Source organism: Podarcis erhardii (genome assembly GCF_964252035.2).
Source record: "Podarcis erhardii genome assembly, chromosome: 4".
Lineage (NCBI taxonomy): Eukaryota > Metazoa > Chordata > Lepidosauria > Squamata > Lacertidae > Podarcis > Podarcis erhardii.
The window spans coordinates 25,127,136-25,141,561 of record NC_138508.1 but is presented as its reverse complement, the minus strand read 5'-3'; the positions used below and the strand labels follow the sequence as shown (position 1 = coordinate 25,141,561).

Here is a 14,426-nt window from a genome sequence, read left to right as displayed (position 1 = left end):
AGAGGCAGTTGGATAACCTTTCTGACCTTTATCAAACTGAAGTTGTATGCACAGTACTGAATTCATTTTCTTACGCTTGTGTGCCATAAAATGTCCTTAGATTCTCTTGTATGATGTATTATGGTACAGGGACTTGCCAACCTTTCAAACTGCCTAAATCCTGTTCTGCTTTGGAGATGGGGAATGGCTAGATTTTTATTCTGCCCCAGCCATTGGCTGAGCTGCAGTCATTGTACAGAACCCTAACTGTTAACGAGTATTGGTCTGATTTTATGGATTATGGGACCTCCCTGTACTGAAGATACGATGAAGGGGAAGGTGTGGTGCCCCTTCCTCTCTAGTCCAGCAAATGATTAACGCAATTACTGGGAGGAAAGTTGCAACCATTCATTTTAGTTACACCCTGCTCAGCAGTGCAGGATACTACCGTATTTTTTCATGTATAACATGCCCCGGCGTATAAGATGACCCCTATTTTTGGGGGACTCCAAATTAAGGAAAAGGGGGGAATTGGCAGCAGGCCTGGCCTAAGCCACCAATCACCCGCCAAATCACCGCTGATAATCTCCTGCTCACGGATGCCACCAGTCGACCGTCCCTCCTCTGCACTATCTGTGTATAAGGCGACCCCCAATTTTTAACTTTTTTTTAATAATAAAAAACATCGTATTATATGTGGGAAAATATGGTACTTACTTCCCTTTTAAGTCAGTCTTCCCATTTTTACAAGTCTCCCATTTCTCCAGTTTGCTTTGAAGAGCTTGCTGACATCCATGTCAAGTGTGATGTTAACATTTCCCATGGGGTTTCCAGCTTTCCATGCACTGGTCCTTGTGTTTACACACCTGCTCCTTCTCCCCCCAAATATTTTGGGTAGAGGAAAACTTCCCATAGACATCTGGTTGGCCACAGTGGGAACAGGCTGCCTGGACTAGATGGGCCATTGAGCTGATCCAGCACGGCCTCTTTTATGTTCTTATGAAGTTGAGTGCCCTGGCATCTTCATACAACCCTGCATTTCAGCAGTTCCCACGGCCATAGCACCTCTCACTTGCCCAGCATCCCTGCAGGGTGCATTCTACAGGTGACAGCCACCTGTGCTTTAACTTATCCACCAAAGGTTTTAATTTTTTGTTTGAATATGAACTAAATACTGAAATAAGAGCAAAAGAGAACATTGGATACATATGCCTTGGCACAAAACCTTCAATAGTTCGAGTCTGGTTTGTATTCATTATCTCAGAACTCCAGACTAAGCCTGTATATTGCCTGTACTTTGAAATCTTGCCCTTACTTAAGCCGCCAAGTGCTCTGCTCTTTGATTGGAACAGTTTCCTCTACAATAATAGTTGCATTCCCCACGCAAATTCTTATTCCTTCCCATTATGAATAATCTCCTCCAACCAAAATGTGCAGAGGTCATTAACTAGTTTGCCAGTGTGGAAAAGATTCCCCGGGGGCATTTGAAAGCCACAACTTTAGCGTTAGACACTTGCAGATACACATAATCCACCCAGTTTAGCATATGAACGGTGGTCAAATGGGTGCATTAAAATTAGCTGTTCTCTGATAGTGCATGCCAGTGAGTTGCATAGTATAGTAGTCACAGATGCCTGAACAGTTTGATGCTGGAAATTATGGTGGGATGCTGCTGGTTGTATTGTAAAATACAAGGCAGATGCAAGGAAAATCCTCTGTCGGTTGATTTCGATACTAAAGTGAATGACTACCACCATTTGCACCTCTGAATTTCCAATAAAAGTTGCAGGGAGGGGCTCCTGCCATAAAAGTTATATCAAATTATGTATAGCTGCCAGTGTTTCCTTTGAATTGTACTCACAAATTATGTCTGGACTGCATTCAACAAGCATTTCTTTCCTTTTAAATCTGCCCTCCTTCCCCCTCCCCGCCACCCCAGTATAGAATGCAGAGATTCTGTTAGGGGTCCATGGACTCAGGGCTGTGAAGTAATCTCAAAGGAATGTTTGGCTGGAAGAACCACAGCATAGTGCAGTGTAGCGCAGCGATGGAGAGAGAAATTAAATTCATCATTGGGAAGTTTTCTAGAAGAAGGACATGTTATGGATGCAAAGGTTAGCCAGGCTCCATTAGGCATATTTCAGAAGTTTCTACCTGGATTTTGGGAAATCTGAATTAGACGATCTCTTGTTTCCAATTGGATTAGAATTCCACAGTTGTTCTGTATTTGAGTTCTTCTTTTTCATTTTTATGGTGGAACATAGGAAGCTGCCTTATAGCAGATCAGTTTTTGCCCAGCGCTGCCTGTTCTGATTAGCAGTGGCTTTTCAGGGTGTCTGTCATTCCTCTCCACGTGGTGATAAAACAGTGGGGGGGGGGGAACAAACTTGATCAAGATTGCACTGCAATCCCTTTTCTACCATTTTACCAATGTGTTCGTGAACATTTGTGTGGTAATATTGTAAAACAGCAATATGTGATTCTACACAATTGTGTGATGATTCTTTTTGGATGGTATTTACCAGCGTGTCAAAACAAGTGTGCACATTAGTAAAACCGTCCAAAAATAGGTTCACATTGTTATGGATCTTCCTGCACTGTTTTTTTTCAGTACAAAGGGGTGCATTAAGAAAGCTGTGGGGAGGGAGATGCCTCAGCTTTCAGCTCATTTGCACTCTGTATGTGCTGTAATTTCAGAAACTTAGAAATGAGAGCTAGATGGTGAAAAAAACTAGTTGTAATTTTTTAAAAATAAAAAGTAGTTAAACTAGAGACCAGGAGTTAAACTCTGGGCAGAGCACATCAGAGGAAATAACAGAATGGAATAAATCCTCTCATCCCCAGAGTCCATTATGAAAAAGAAGGGATTTTGGCAGATATGCCTTTGCATGCAGAGATGGGCCTCTGGGTTGGAAGGAATCGTGGAAGTCAACTTGTCTAACACTCTGCTCAATGCAGGATCTACATTGCAAAGGTGTGACTACAAAATCCCAGACATTCGTTCAGCCTCTGCTTAAATATCTCCAATGAAGACGAGAGTTCCGCTGTTGAGTGGCTTGTACTCTTCCCGTAAGGTTTAGCCAAAATTGGCTTTCCCACCATTTCCACCTATTTGTTCTAGACTTATTCTCGGGAGCAACAGAACACAAAATTCTTCCATTTGGTACATGAAAGCACTTCAGATATTTGAAGACGGCTGGAATGTCTCTCCTTAATTTTTTCCAGGCTAGATGCACCCAGGTATTCTTTAACTGTTCCGTATAGGATTTGGTTTACAGATTCTTCCTCCTAGTCACCCTTCTCAGGTCATCATAAAGGTAAAAGTACCCCTGACCATTAGGTCCAGTCGTGGACGACTCTGGGGGTGTGCGCTCATCTCACTTTATAGGCCGAGGGAGCTGGCGTTTGTCTGCAGACAGCTTCCGGGTCATGTGGCCAGCATGACAAAGCCGCTTCTGGGGAACCAGAGCAGGTCATCATACTAGTTGCTACTCTCAGTTTGTGTCTTCCTTGAATTGAGGGGAAATCTTCATCCCAAAAATTTGCCACCCCTTCTACACAACTACTGAAGGTCCAACGGTGTCATTCTGTTCACCCTAAACAAAGGCCAAATGGCAATTGCTGTGTCATGTGCAATTTGGAGATAGATTAGCAACCATCTACCTGAAAGCTAGAAAGATACATGAATAAAGGCAAAGCAATTTGGTAACCTATTGATGTTTGCTAACATTACACATTAGAAAACCATGGCTCACTCTCTCCAAGTGGAATGGGTGACTTGGGAAATGAGGAAAGTCTCAGAATATCCATAAAGGATGGTGTTTGCAATGTAGGAAGTTGCGGAGAAAGGAGTTATAGACAGAATTAACCCTGTAAATTGAGCCAACAGCTTTGTCTATCATTGGGAGTTTAAAGAGGCAGCTGCCTCCAGCTTACACAGTTTTCTGAACCTTTGCTGTTTAGAGCTTTTGGCTCATACATTCATTTAATTTGGCAGATGCTTTCCTCTCTCACCGATGGAAGCCAAGGCACATTCCCCCCCCCCCCCTTGGCCAAGCAGTTTGGTTTCATTTATCTGATCTCTCATCATCCTTGTTATTCCCAAAGGCTCCTGCAGCCTGAAAAATCTAAAACTGATAACTGGCTTGTAAGCTGAAAGCTAAGAACAGCTTAAAAAGGCAACTGGCATGTTTCCACACTTTTGAAAGGGGTCATAAACCAGACTGTTTTTCAAGACTTCTCTTTCCATGATGTTATGTGAGCAAGAGTATATTGTATAGGGTTGGTGTGCATTTGCGGCATATACAATACTGCCCTGATCAACATCTGAGCTGTAAACTGGAAAAACACCAGTACTTTACTCCTCGTTAACGCCAGCAATAAAGTTCTTCACTTCTCTACATTTCGCACTGCTCCTATTCGTAGACTGATACTCCTTTGCAGTGTGAGGATGCTACCTTTTCAGCGAGTCTGCTGACTCTGCTTTTGAAATGATATTTTGTGAAATGTTTTCTTCCTTTGAACACAGAAGTAACAATTAAAGCTGAAACAAAAATAATCAGGAGTCCAGGACATTGCACTGTTAGAATCCTAACATCAGAATCCCAACATCAGGGTCATATCTTAAAGACACAGCCCTTTCAGCGACCTCTACATTAAGGATTTAGAACTTCCCTTTAATGTGACAAAAGGGAGTCCCCTATCATTTGATGTTCAGAGCAGATAAAAAATGAGCTGCTTGCACTACCTTTAAGGTTCAGTGTGACATGACAGACCCCAGGGCATATGTGAGTCTCAGAAGGGGGTCAGTGATGACGACACATAATGGCTCTGCTTCAGAGCAAAGCCAACATTTGTGGACCTCTGCCTTTATCTATAGCAGCTATTAGGTGGTACAAGCCTCGTATTTCCTGGACCACTACTGTATCCCCAGAGCTACTTTCCAGGCGTGATTTCTTAATTTGTGCAACTCATTCCCATTATGATTCTTCAAATCTCATCATGGCTCTGTGTCACTGGACTGTGTCCCACCGCACCTCCAGCTTCTGTCTTCTCAACGTTTGTCATGATATTTTCAAAGCACGCTGCTTCTATGGGTGGGCCCTATATATGCACAAGCACCACCTGGCCTATCAAAAACAAAGGCCTCGCAGCTGGGTACATTGACCTGACTGCACTGAAGGGGACTGTATTTGAGCTGGCACAAATGTCCTGTGCATATGAACTGTTCTCCAATGGCTCATTCATGGATGCAGGCTGCAGCCCACATCATCATGCAGGTGTGTGTGTGTGTGTGTTTATGAATGGACTCTAGAACTCCCAGAACCAGGGAATGGCGAAGCTAAAAGGACATGCAAAGCAACCTTTGCCATCAGGTTTCTTCTGGGGCCTTCATTCTGATGGTGGCTTGCAGTTACGATTCAACGAGCAACTTTACCCCTTGCTTGTCTATGCTGGAATTTACACCCTCGACTTCTTTTTCATGTACCTGTGGTACACAGGTGCAGCCCACTGGGATAGTGACATAATCCTCTGTGTAGACATAGCGTCCTCCGGTGCACGTCGTGGTTCGGCGCAAGATGACTGCTGGCATTAGCACCGGGACACTCCGGAAGTGGAAATTCTCCTCCCCGTAAACACCAGTCAGGCAGCCCTTGCATAGGCAATAGGCTTCGGGGATGTACTTTGGATACCTTGCCGGGTCATAGGAGATTCTGTGCCAGAGGAAAAGAAAAGGGACTCAGTTTGTGCGTCCTCTACCGTCTCCCAACTCCTTGTTTTATCCCAGCTGGAAAAGATTACGGCAAAATGTTGACAGTTGCTTTGCACTGCATTCAATCATGTTTTCGTTATTATGCCAAGGAGAGGGGAGGAGGGGAACAGCTGCAGCTCTTAAAGACGGCCTGCTTATTTGAAAACTTGGAGAGGGAAACCCTTTGGACAGCTCCCTAAACGGATCAGCATCTGAAACAAAGGCATGCTCAATTTCCTCGTTCATGCAATGGTAAGGTGGATTCATTCGGCTCAACTCTCTCATAGCCGATGCACATCAATAGTTTGCCCATTTTCCTTCTGGGGATTCTTAGCTGTAGAGGGTATGTCGTCTCTGTTCTTCCACACATCTTTAGCACTAATGCAGTGCCTTTGTTGTGGACAGAGTTGGACCCCTTTTTTCTGGCCCTGCTCCTGCTCGTTTTTAACAGCAGGCCCAAAGTTCTTCTCTTATCACTCTTTGCCAAAAAATGAAGCAGCTTTGGGAGGTGGGTCTCCAACGAAACAGTCCTGCTAACGCAATAAGTTTTAGATGTACAATGTTTTAGCTGTGATCCCCTAACCTCTGCACCCTTTGTGTGCCCCCTAAAACTCTTCCAGGGTTCCCCCCCCCAAAAAAGACCCCCTCTGGAGCAGATTTACACAGGGAGCACATGGCAGGAGGGGAGGAGAGGGGAGAAGTGCCATGTAACAACCAAAACTCCTTGATCTTCCTTCCTTGACTTAGCAAGACCCAGTTACACTTTTGAAGGACTCACAGAGCTGCAATAAATGTGTAGTTCTGCCCTTCGTCATAACAGGGGATATATGTCTACTCACAGGCAGGCGATAAATACCTATTTGTAAAAGCAAGGAAGGCAAAAGCAGGTTTAAATAAGAGGTAGGGAAATCGGATAACCTTTCCTTTTCAGAAGCTGTTGCTGCTTGGAAGCTCACGAACAAACGCAGAATGGAAGAAATTAGGCGTAATTCAAAGCCATGCTTGGGGACATGTTTGGCACAGAGCTCCAGCATCACATAGATGGATGCTCTGGAAAGAGGATGAACATGACCTCTGGCTTCAAATGGAACACAAAACTAGATCCAAGTTTCTGCAACTCATGTCCATATGTGAAGCAGAAGCAATTTTTCCTGAAAAAGCTCACTTTTTGCACAACCAAGCTTCATTGCCTTGGTGCAGAAATGCCCCCTTTTAAAAAGAAAGGCTTTGTTGCCTTGAAAAAGAAAGGCTTTGTTCACGTAGGGAATCCCTGCCCGTCTACAATAATACATGTGATACATTTATAGTTATATTTATATAGCATTCTAGGAAATAGTAAGCCCTGAGAAAGAGGCTCACATGCTAACACACCAATGAGGAAAAAGGGAAAAAGGTAAAGCAGGGTTTTCTCGGTCCAGTTTTTTCTTCTTCTGGTAAATGGTGCCTAAAGACTGCCTGACAGTCAGTAAATCAACTGGTGCAGCTTTTTACACACAGATAGCTACATGCAAAAAACCCCATGAAGGATAAGCAGGGTCTTCACGGTATGACTGTGCTTTATTGTAAAACAGGCTTTCCCATTTGTGACACGGTGACTTTCATTTAAAGAATGAATAGAAAAAGATTGAGGTGTTTTTTTTAAATGAGTGGGAGCCCCCCCCCACTCAAAACCCTATTAGTGCTTCAAACTCCATGTACCAGACTTACTTAAACACATCCACCCCATATAAATATGACCAAATTAACCTGCTAGAAGAGAATGGTCAAAACAAATTTCTTGAATGATGCTCACTATTTACCATGGTTTACATTTTCTAAAACATCCTTAAGCTGTGCAAACTAGCACTTTGGGAAGGCCAAGTCACTCACTGACCCATTCTTATCCAACTCTGACGCTGATCTAACCAGAACATATATTTGTGCACCTGGAATTTGTATTTGGAGTGCCTGAATGTACAAAAAAAGTCTAGAGAGTAAAAGAGAAATGACTACCTTTTAGATTTTTGAAATGCATGTACAAATCAGTTAAAGGCAAACAGGACTGAGTCCCGAGAGGTTATCCAATTCCATTTGCTATTGCTGTTAACAAAATTATATTTGCTTCCAACCTTAAATGTTTTGTTGCTCAGTGTCAGGAGTGAATTAATAGTGATTCAAGATGACTGTAGTCTGCCTAAGCTTCCTACAAGTTGGACTCTGTTCAGGATGTCTGGAATTAGTCATTAAAAATACAGAAGAAGAACGTGAAAGCAGTAGTGCCAGTTTGGGCCCTATAGAATGGAGGCTGCAAAAATAAGTGTTACCAAGAGTCAGGGAGTTTAACGTTGCAAAATACTTGTGTGGCTCCCTTGAGAGACACTCAATAAAAATATATGTCTTAAGCTGGGTCTCCTAAATCCTTTAACACTTCTAAAACTCTTTGAGTGGCAACTGAAGCCTATTTGGAATTAGGTCTTTGAAATGTATATAGGAAGCAGGCTTACAGCGAGACACACCATTGGCCTATTTAACTCAGTATTGTCCACACGCACTGGCAGCAGCTTTCCAGGGTTTCAGGCAAGGGACATTCACAGATGTACTTTCTGCAAAACATGAGCACTACTACTGAGATATGGCCTTTCTTCTTACAGTTTAATTGATTTGGGATAATGAAGATCTCTTCCTGCAGATTAGAATCCTGATAATTATGTTTTCTTTTGTACTTTGCTCACTTACTCAAGCCATTCAGACTAGTTTAAGTAGACTGTTTCCTTACACGCAGGCACCTCTAACATTTTGACCATTTTCTGTAGTCAAATTAACATCCAGTGAAATAAAGAAAAGAAAAAAGAAGGCAGTGGCTACAGTCTTAAGCATGCTTACCAGAAGCATCTTCCACTGGAGCTATTGGTACATCCTATTGAACAGCAAGGTTTAGGCTCAACATATTAAGTTAGATCCCTGAGTGCGTTATAAAGAGCCCAAATGCTGTTGCCCATCCAATTTGAGAGGTGGAATTTTCAGCACAGAGCATGAGAGTTACAATGGCAGTGCCATTTTTTACATGCAATTTGTTCCAATGTATACCTACAGGTCTTTCCAAATGCTTCCACATCTCTGCATTGCTCCACATGATCGTTTCTGCAAGCGAATGGCACTAAGTGACCTGGTTCGTCTACAGTAACACTGGAGAGCTTCTACTTGTGTTGTGTTAGCTTTCCCTTGCAAGGGCGCAATTTCAACTGAACAATCCCTTAGGTGTGTTCTTTGATGAAACACATTTGCGGTACTCTGCACCTGTGTGGTGGCTCTGCATCTTCTAAGCATGCTGTTGCTGAACTGATGCCAAATCAACCTGCTGACATAGTCCTAAGGACTATGAGCTGAGATGAATTGAATTGAATTACACATATGGAAAGGCAGCGCATGCCACTACAGCTGATAGTGGTGCGCAGGCACTGCTTAACAGACGACCGGCATTGCCTCAAAGTCCTGTGCAAAAAAAAGGGCTACCTGATGTTAGGTGATTGACCGATGAGTAGCCTCACCCACTTGTCATAGTTGGCTTGCATGAGTGGGTGGAAGAAAGATCTGGCCCAGTGGCCAGATCCTGTTCCCCACTTCTGCACTACAAATCCACAAAGGTTTATGGCAGATCTGTCTGGCATGACTATCCTACATGCGGATTTCAGCAGATGCCTTCTATCTCTTTTGTGAAATAACCCAGTTGCCGGGGCTAGGAATGCAGCCACACAGACCGGAAGGAGCAGTGATAAATGGCAGCGTATCAAACTGGGGTTAGGTGTCCAGGGAAGAGCTGCAGGAAAAGACTTTAGGCCTGGATTTATTTACCATCACCATCATTAATAATAATCTGGACTCTAAACCGGTCAGGCCAATGACATCTGGAGATGACATCACAAGGGGGAGCTGGTGAACAAGTCAGCGAGGAGATGAAAAGTAATCAGGAGGGGCCCATGCGGAAGGGAAACAAAGGCAGGCAAATTCAAGAACGGGACATCTCAGCATCTGTGCAACTGGATGAGAAAGAGAGCGTGTGCAGGGGAGCACAGCACAGCTCTCTCAAGGACCAACAAGATCAGTGCAAATTTTTCAGGGGGTACTAAAGTGTATGCACTATCGGCATTTCTTTTTTTTAGTTGTTAAAAAGTGCAGCACTTACTGTAACAACTTTATGGTGAGTACCAGCACCTGTTTTCTATGGGGGAAACCACTGGACAGAATAATAATAATAATAATAATAATAATAATAATAATAATAAATATTTATACCCCGCCCATCTGGCTAGGTTTCCCCAGCCACTTTGGGCAGCTTCCAACAAAACACTAAAATACAATAACCTATTGAACATTAAAAGCTTCCCTAAACAGGGCTGCCTTTAGATGTCTTCTAAAAGTTTGGTAGTTATTTTTCTCTTTGACATCTGGTGGGAGGGTGTTCCACAGGGCAGGTGCCACTACTGAGAAGGCCCTCTGCCTGGTTCCCTGTAACTTGGCTTCTCGCAGTGAGGGAACCGCCAGAAGGCCCTCGGTGATGGACCTCAGTGTCCAGGCAGAACGGTGGGGGTGGAGACGCTCCTTCAGGTATACTGGACCAAGGCCGTTTAGGCATTTGAACTGGCCTCTCAAGTTCCAACTTGTTTATGGGAAAGAAAACGTAAACACTTTTGAACTCGCCTCTCTGGTACTTGGGTACTTGCATCTACTTAGCTGGAGAAAAAGAAAAAGCCGGAGAAAAGAAAAAGGCGGAGAAAAAGAAGAGCCAATAAACAGAAACCAGGGTCAAAACAGCTTAATCCTATTTCTGGTTTTGTTGACTGCCCTGATTAATCAGAACTGGAGGCTGAAAGCTGTTGCTTAGACTAGGCGTAGTTGGGCCCAGGACTGTGGACTCGACTTTTGCTTCCTAATAGAGGCCCGTAAATTCAGGAACAGAACACAACTGAACATGCGCTCAGTATCAGAGCTGAGCTCACAGTACTTTTGCACAAAAATCAACTCTTTGTCTTCTTCCAAGCTTTCTTCACTTAAGCAGCCTGGTTTTGAGGGGTGAGAAAGCTTTTCCATTCCTGCTATTGCTACACAATGGGAAAAATAGAAGCCCTTGTAGATCTAGTGCAAATCACCCAGCTGATCTAGCAGTGGATCCTTCCAAAGTTATTTCCAGCCCAAGATCTATATATTGTAGGTCAACCTTATGTGACCTTCAGTGTTAATAGTATATTAACGTTTTTAAACTATTCAGGCAAAGTATAAGTACTATTTTGATATTTCAGTACAGTATATACAGAGCTTCTGTTTAGAGTGCTTTGCATTCAGCTTGTATTCTTTGTAAACATTGTTTCTAAATACATAAAGTTAGTTTTAAAATACCATATTGAGAAAACAGCTGTTTTTAAAGCTAAAGCAGGCAGAAGACAAACCACATAAGCCAATGTTTATTAGTGGCCATTAAAAAGACAATATTTGCATTTCCCACAAAGGTACATAACCAAATGCAAATGCTGCTATTTATTCAGAGTATTATAATAATAACAACACACGTTTTTAAAATTAGAAACTGCCCCACTTTGGATGCATTTGCTTTGAATTCTGTTCTTCCTGTTGTGACACCTGTATGCACATTTAAAATAGCAGCTTCCCAGATGCTGCGGTTGAGCTAAAAATGTGACAGCCTAATTACTAGAGAGTAGAACAAGACACCCAGACCCTGTTCGGCTCACCTGTCCTGCTGCTATTAAGTCGGGGTGGGGGGGAGTGAATCAGCTGCAAGCACAGCTCTCATAGTTCTGCCCTGGTTTTTAAAGTGCAGCATTAAGCAAGGTCTGTCTTGTGACTACCGGTAATTCCCCCCTTCAAATTCAAGAATCAGTAGTTCTAAGAGACCAGAAGAGAGATGAAGAAACGGCCTCAATAGGCTGGTCCTATTCGACACAGTACACATGTGTGGCGTCTCCCTTCAAGCCACAGAGCAGAGGATGGGGAACCTGTGACTCCTCCAGATGTTATAGGGACTATGACCTCCATCACCCCTAACCATTGGCCATGCTGGCTGGGGCTGATGGGAACTGAAGTTCAGCGACACATAGCCACAGCGCCATAGGTGGAGAGATAAGACAACCACACAACCCTACTTCACATTTTAAGCTAGGGAGTGGCAGATGAATTGCGTTCACATTACCTGTAGGACCAAGGAGAGACGCTGTTGAGGTTGATAGGGAGTCGGTACACTTTGTCCGCAGCTGATCTGCCCCCTGCTGGACAACTGGTATTGTGATCTTTTTCCAGAGGCTCCAGCTGCAAGGTGTGATGGAAGGCGCTGAGCATCCCTGCTGTGAGTCGCCCATACAGCTGCTCCAGAAGCTCTTCAGGCCGGTCAGCGCAAGTTCGAGCACGCAGTGGGCGCTTGCTTACCTTGAAAGTCTCTAATCCAGGGTAAGGGAGTCCACACAAGAGAAGGCAGGCAAGCACCCATACCTATAATGCACAGGAAAATAAAACATATAAAGGATGCTTTTCTAGGTGTTTGCTTCCCTGACACGCCCACATCTGAAGGAGGATAACAGGTACACTAGATTTAGTTGGCAAGAGAGATTTGCAAGGGAATCTTACACATCTATTCAAAAGTAAGCCCTATCAAGTTAAATTGGACATAATCCAAGCATAGGCATAGCCAGAATTTAAGTTAGGGAGGAAGGACACCCACCTGCCATCATCCTCTGTCTGGCTCTGTCTAGCAGATTTGGAATGAAATGTCTCAACAACTGTTGTTTTAAATTGCTTTATTTTGACCCCAAGTGCTTAGAAACATCTGTCAAAATCTTTCTACAATTTCTACTTATTTAAGTATTTTTATTTATTTACTTGACCCCTCCCCCCAAGCAGGTACACATATAAAGATTAATTTTAACGAGCTAACCTATGATTGGTAAATCATTGGTACAGTAAATCATTTTTGATAGGAACTTAGATCTGTGCATATAAACTCATCAAACAGATAAGTCAGCATTCAGAATTCAGTTTTGAGAGTGATGATCACCCATCCTTCAAACAGGTGGTGAGAGGAAAGCGCAGGGGGGCATGGATCCCTAGATGCACAGTCTCAGGGTGATCAGTGTGGGATTCAGAACTTCTGGGCAAATAGGATCTAATCCAGCAAAAGGATTTAATCCTTGGTAGGTCCTTGAGTAAAACTGTTCATTTCACATTAGGAATCCACTTCCCAAGAAAGAAAGGCGTTATTCTGTCAGCTAAGTAGGTGCCATCGGCAGAGGATGCCCAAGTATAGAAATCCACGGCGCCCCACTAAACCTGCACAATATCACACCTCGCCCCGCTCTCCTAATCCTTGCGTCTGTTAAATAATTACAGGTCGGGAGCCTCACTCCTCGCAGTCGCAAAGCTTGGTCATAGAACTTGGAGAGTTGGAAAAGATCCCACAAGGGCCACCTAGTCCAACCCCACCGCCTTGCAATGCAGGTCGTTTTAAGCTTCTACAGCGCCAGCCCAACAGCGTCCTCAGCCCTGGTTTGCGGGGCGGCAGTGCGAACGATTCTCCCGCTGCGCAACCGCGCATCCCAACCGCGCATCTCAGCTTGCAAGAGGTAATTTTCTGCCCAGGTAACGCTTCCCATTCGGACCGAATTTAAAAGCTGCCTCGAATTATTGTTGTTGTTATTAATAATAATAATAATAATAATAATAATAATAATAATAATAATAATAATTTATTTCTCCCTGTCCCAGGGAATCCTCAACCCAGTGACGCCCACCGGCTCCCAAGGACCTCTGAGGAAAAGCACCCCGCGCGCCCCTTGGGAAGAGCTCCGCCGCCAAGCCTTCCAGCCCCGCCGGCAGGAGCAGCTTGCAGCCCCTGCCGCCTTAGCAAGCGAATTGGAGCAACGGCAAGCAGGCGGGAAGTTTGCGCCAAGGGTCCGCGACGTCGCGCGCGTCTCCCCGCGCCCTCCTTACCTTGGCCGTCTGCATGGTGGGGACGCGCGCGCGCCGGGACCCGGAGCCCGGCCAGGCGCGCGAGGAGCCTCGGGGAAGCGTCGGCGCGTGAAGCGCTTGCTGATGGCCTTGGCTCTCGCGGGGGGGGGGGGGGCGGGCGGCGAGAGGAGAAGTTGGAAGAGTGCCCCGCTTCGCACTGCGTCGCCCGGCCTGCCGGTGCCAAAATCATTTTCAGCCCCAGCTGCTTCGCGAAGGTGTGTTTTTTTTTTCTCCTTCGCTGGGGTGTGACTTGAGCTAGCGGGAGGCAGGGGGAGGTTCTCCTGGCTGGCGAGGAGTTTTGCCGCGCTTACTGAGGAGGAGGAAAGCAGGGGCAGCCAGGCGCGCGCAGCAGGCCTCCTCGGGGTCCGCTCACCTGGGCCAGAGGCCTAACAATCCTGCAAAAGTCAATGATCTAATCTCCCCACTGTAGCTCTTCTTTGATCCCCCTCAACAATGCACTTGCAAATCAGCTGTCGCGCGAAACCATTCTATGTCCCAATCAGCAGAGAATGCAATGGGAAAATCGTAAGATGCAGCAACCCCACGATTCCCAAGCAAGGGATCCTCGTAGGCTTTCATGGCATTGTTGTTGTTTAGTCGTGTCCGACTCTTTATGACTCCATGGACCAGAGCACGCCAGGCACTCCTGTCTTCCACTGCCTCCCGCAATTTGGTCAAACTCATGCTGGTAGCTTCGAGAACACTG

The 14,426-nt window shown here is 44.7% G+C and overlaps 1 protein-coding gene across 1 annotated transcript; it reads right to left on the bottom strand.

Annotated features, from left to right (window-relative positions):
- Nucleotides 1–3,206: 3,206 nt before the first annotated feature.
- IL17D (interleukin 17D) lies at nucleotides 3,207–13,909 on the bottom strand. Its single transcript, XM_081860825.1, has 3 exons — nucleotides 13,703–13,909; nucleotides 11,913–12,208; nucleotides 3,207–5,693 (listed from the first exon to the last, which is right to left on the bottom strand). Exons 1-3 carry the CDS (start codon nucleotides 13,715–13,717, stop codon nucleotides 5,393–5,395), a joined length of 612 nt encoding a protein of 203 aa, XP_081716951.1. The 5' UTR covers nucleotides 13,718–13,909; the 3' UTR covers nucleotides 3,207–5,392.
- Between the last annotated feature and the right edge of the window lie 517 nt (nucleotides 13,910–14,426).

Excerpts from the sequence above, each read along its gene's own strand:
- IL17D (XM_081860825.1), bottom strand. Across the intron at positions 5,694-11,912 it reads GTCTCTCCTTGGTCCTACAG|AATCTCCTATGACCCGGCAA; the intron begins GTAATGTGAACG and ends CCTCTGGCACAG.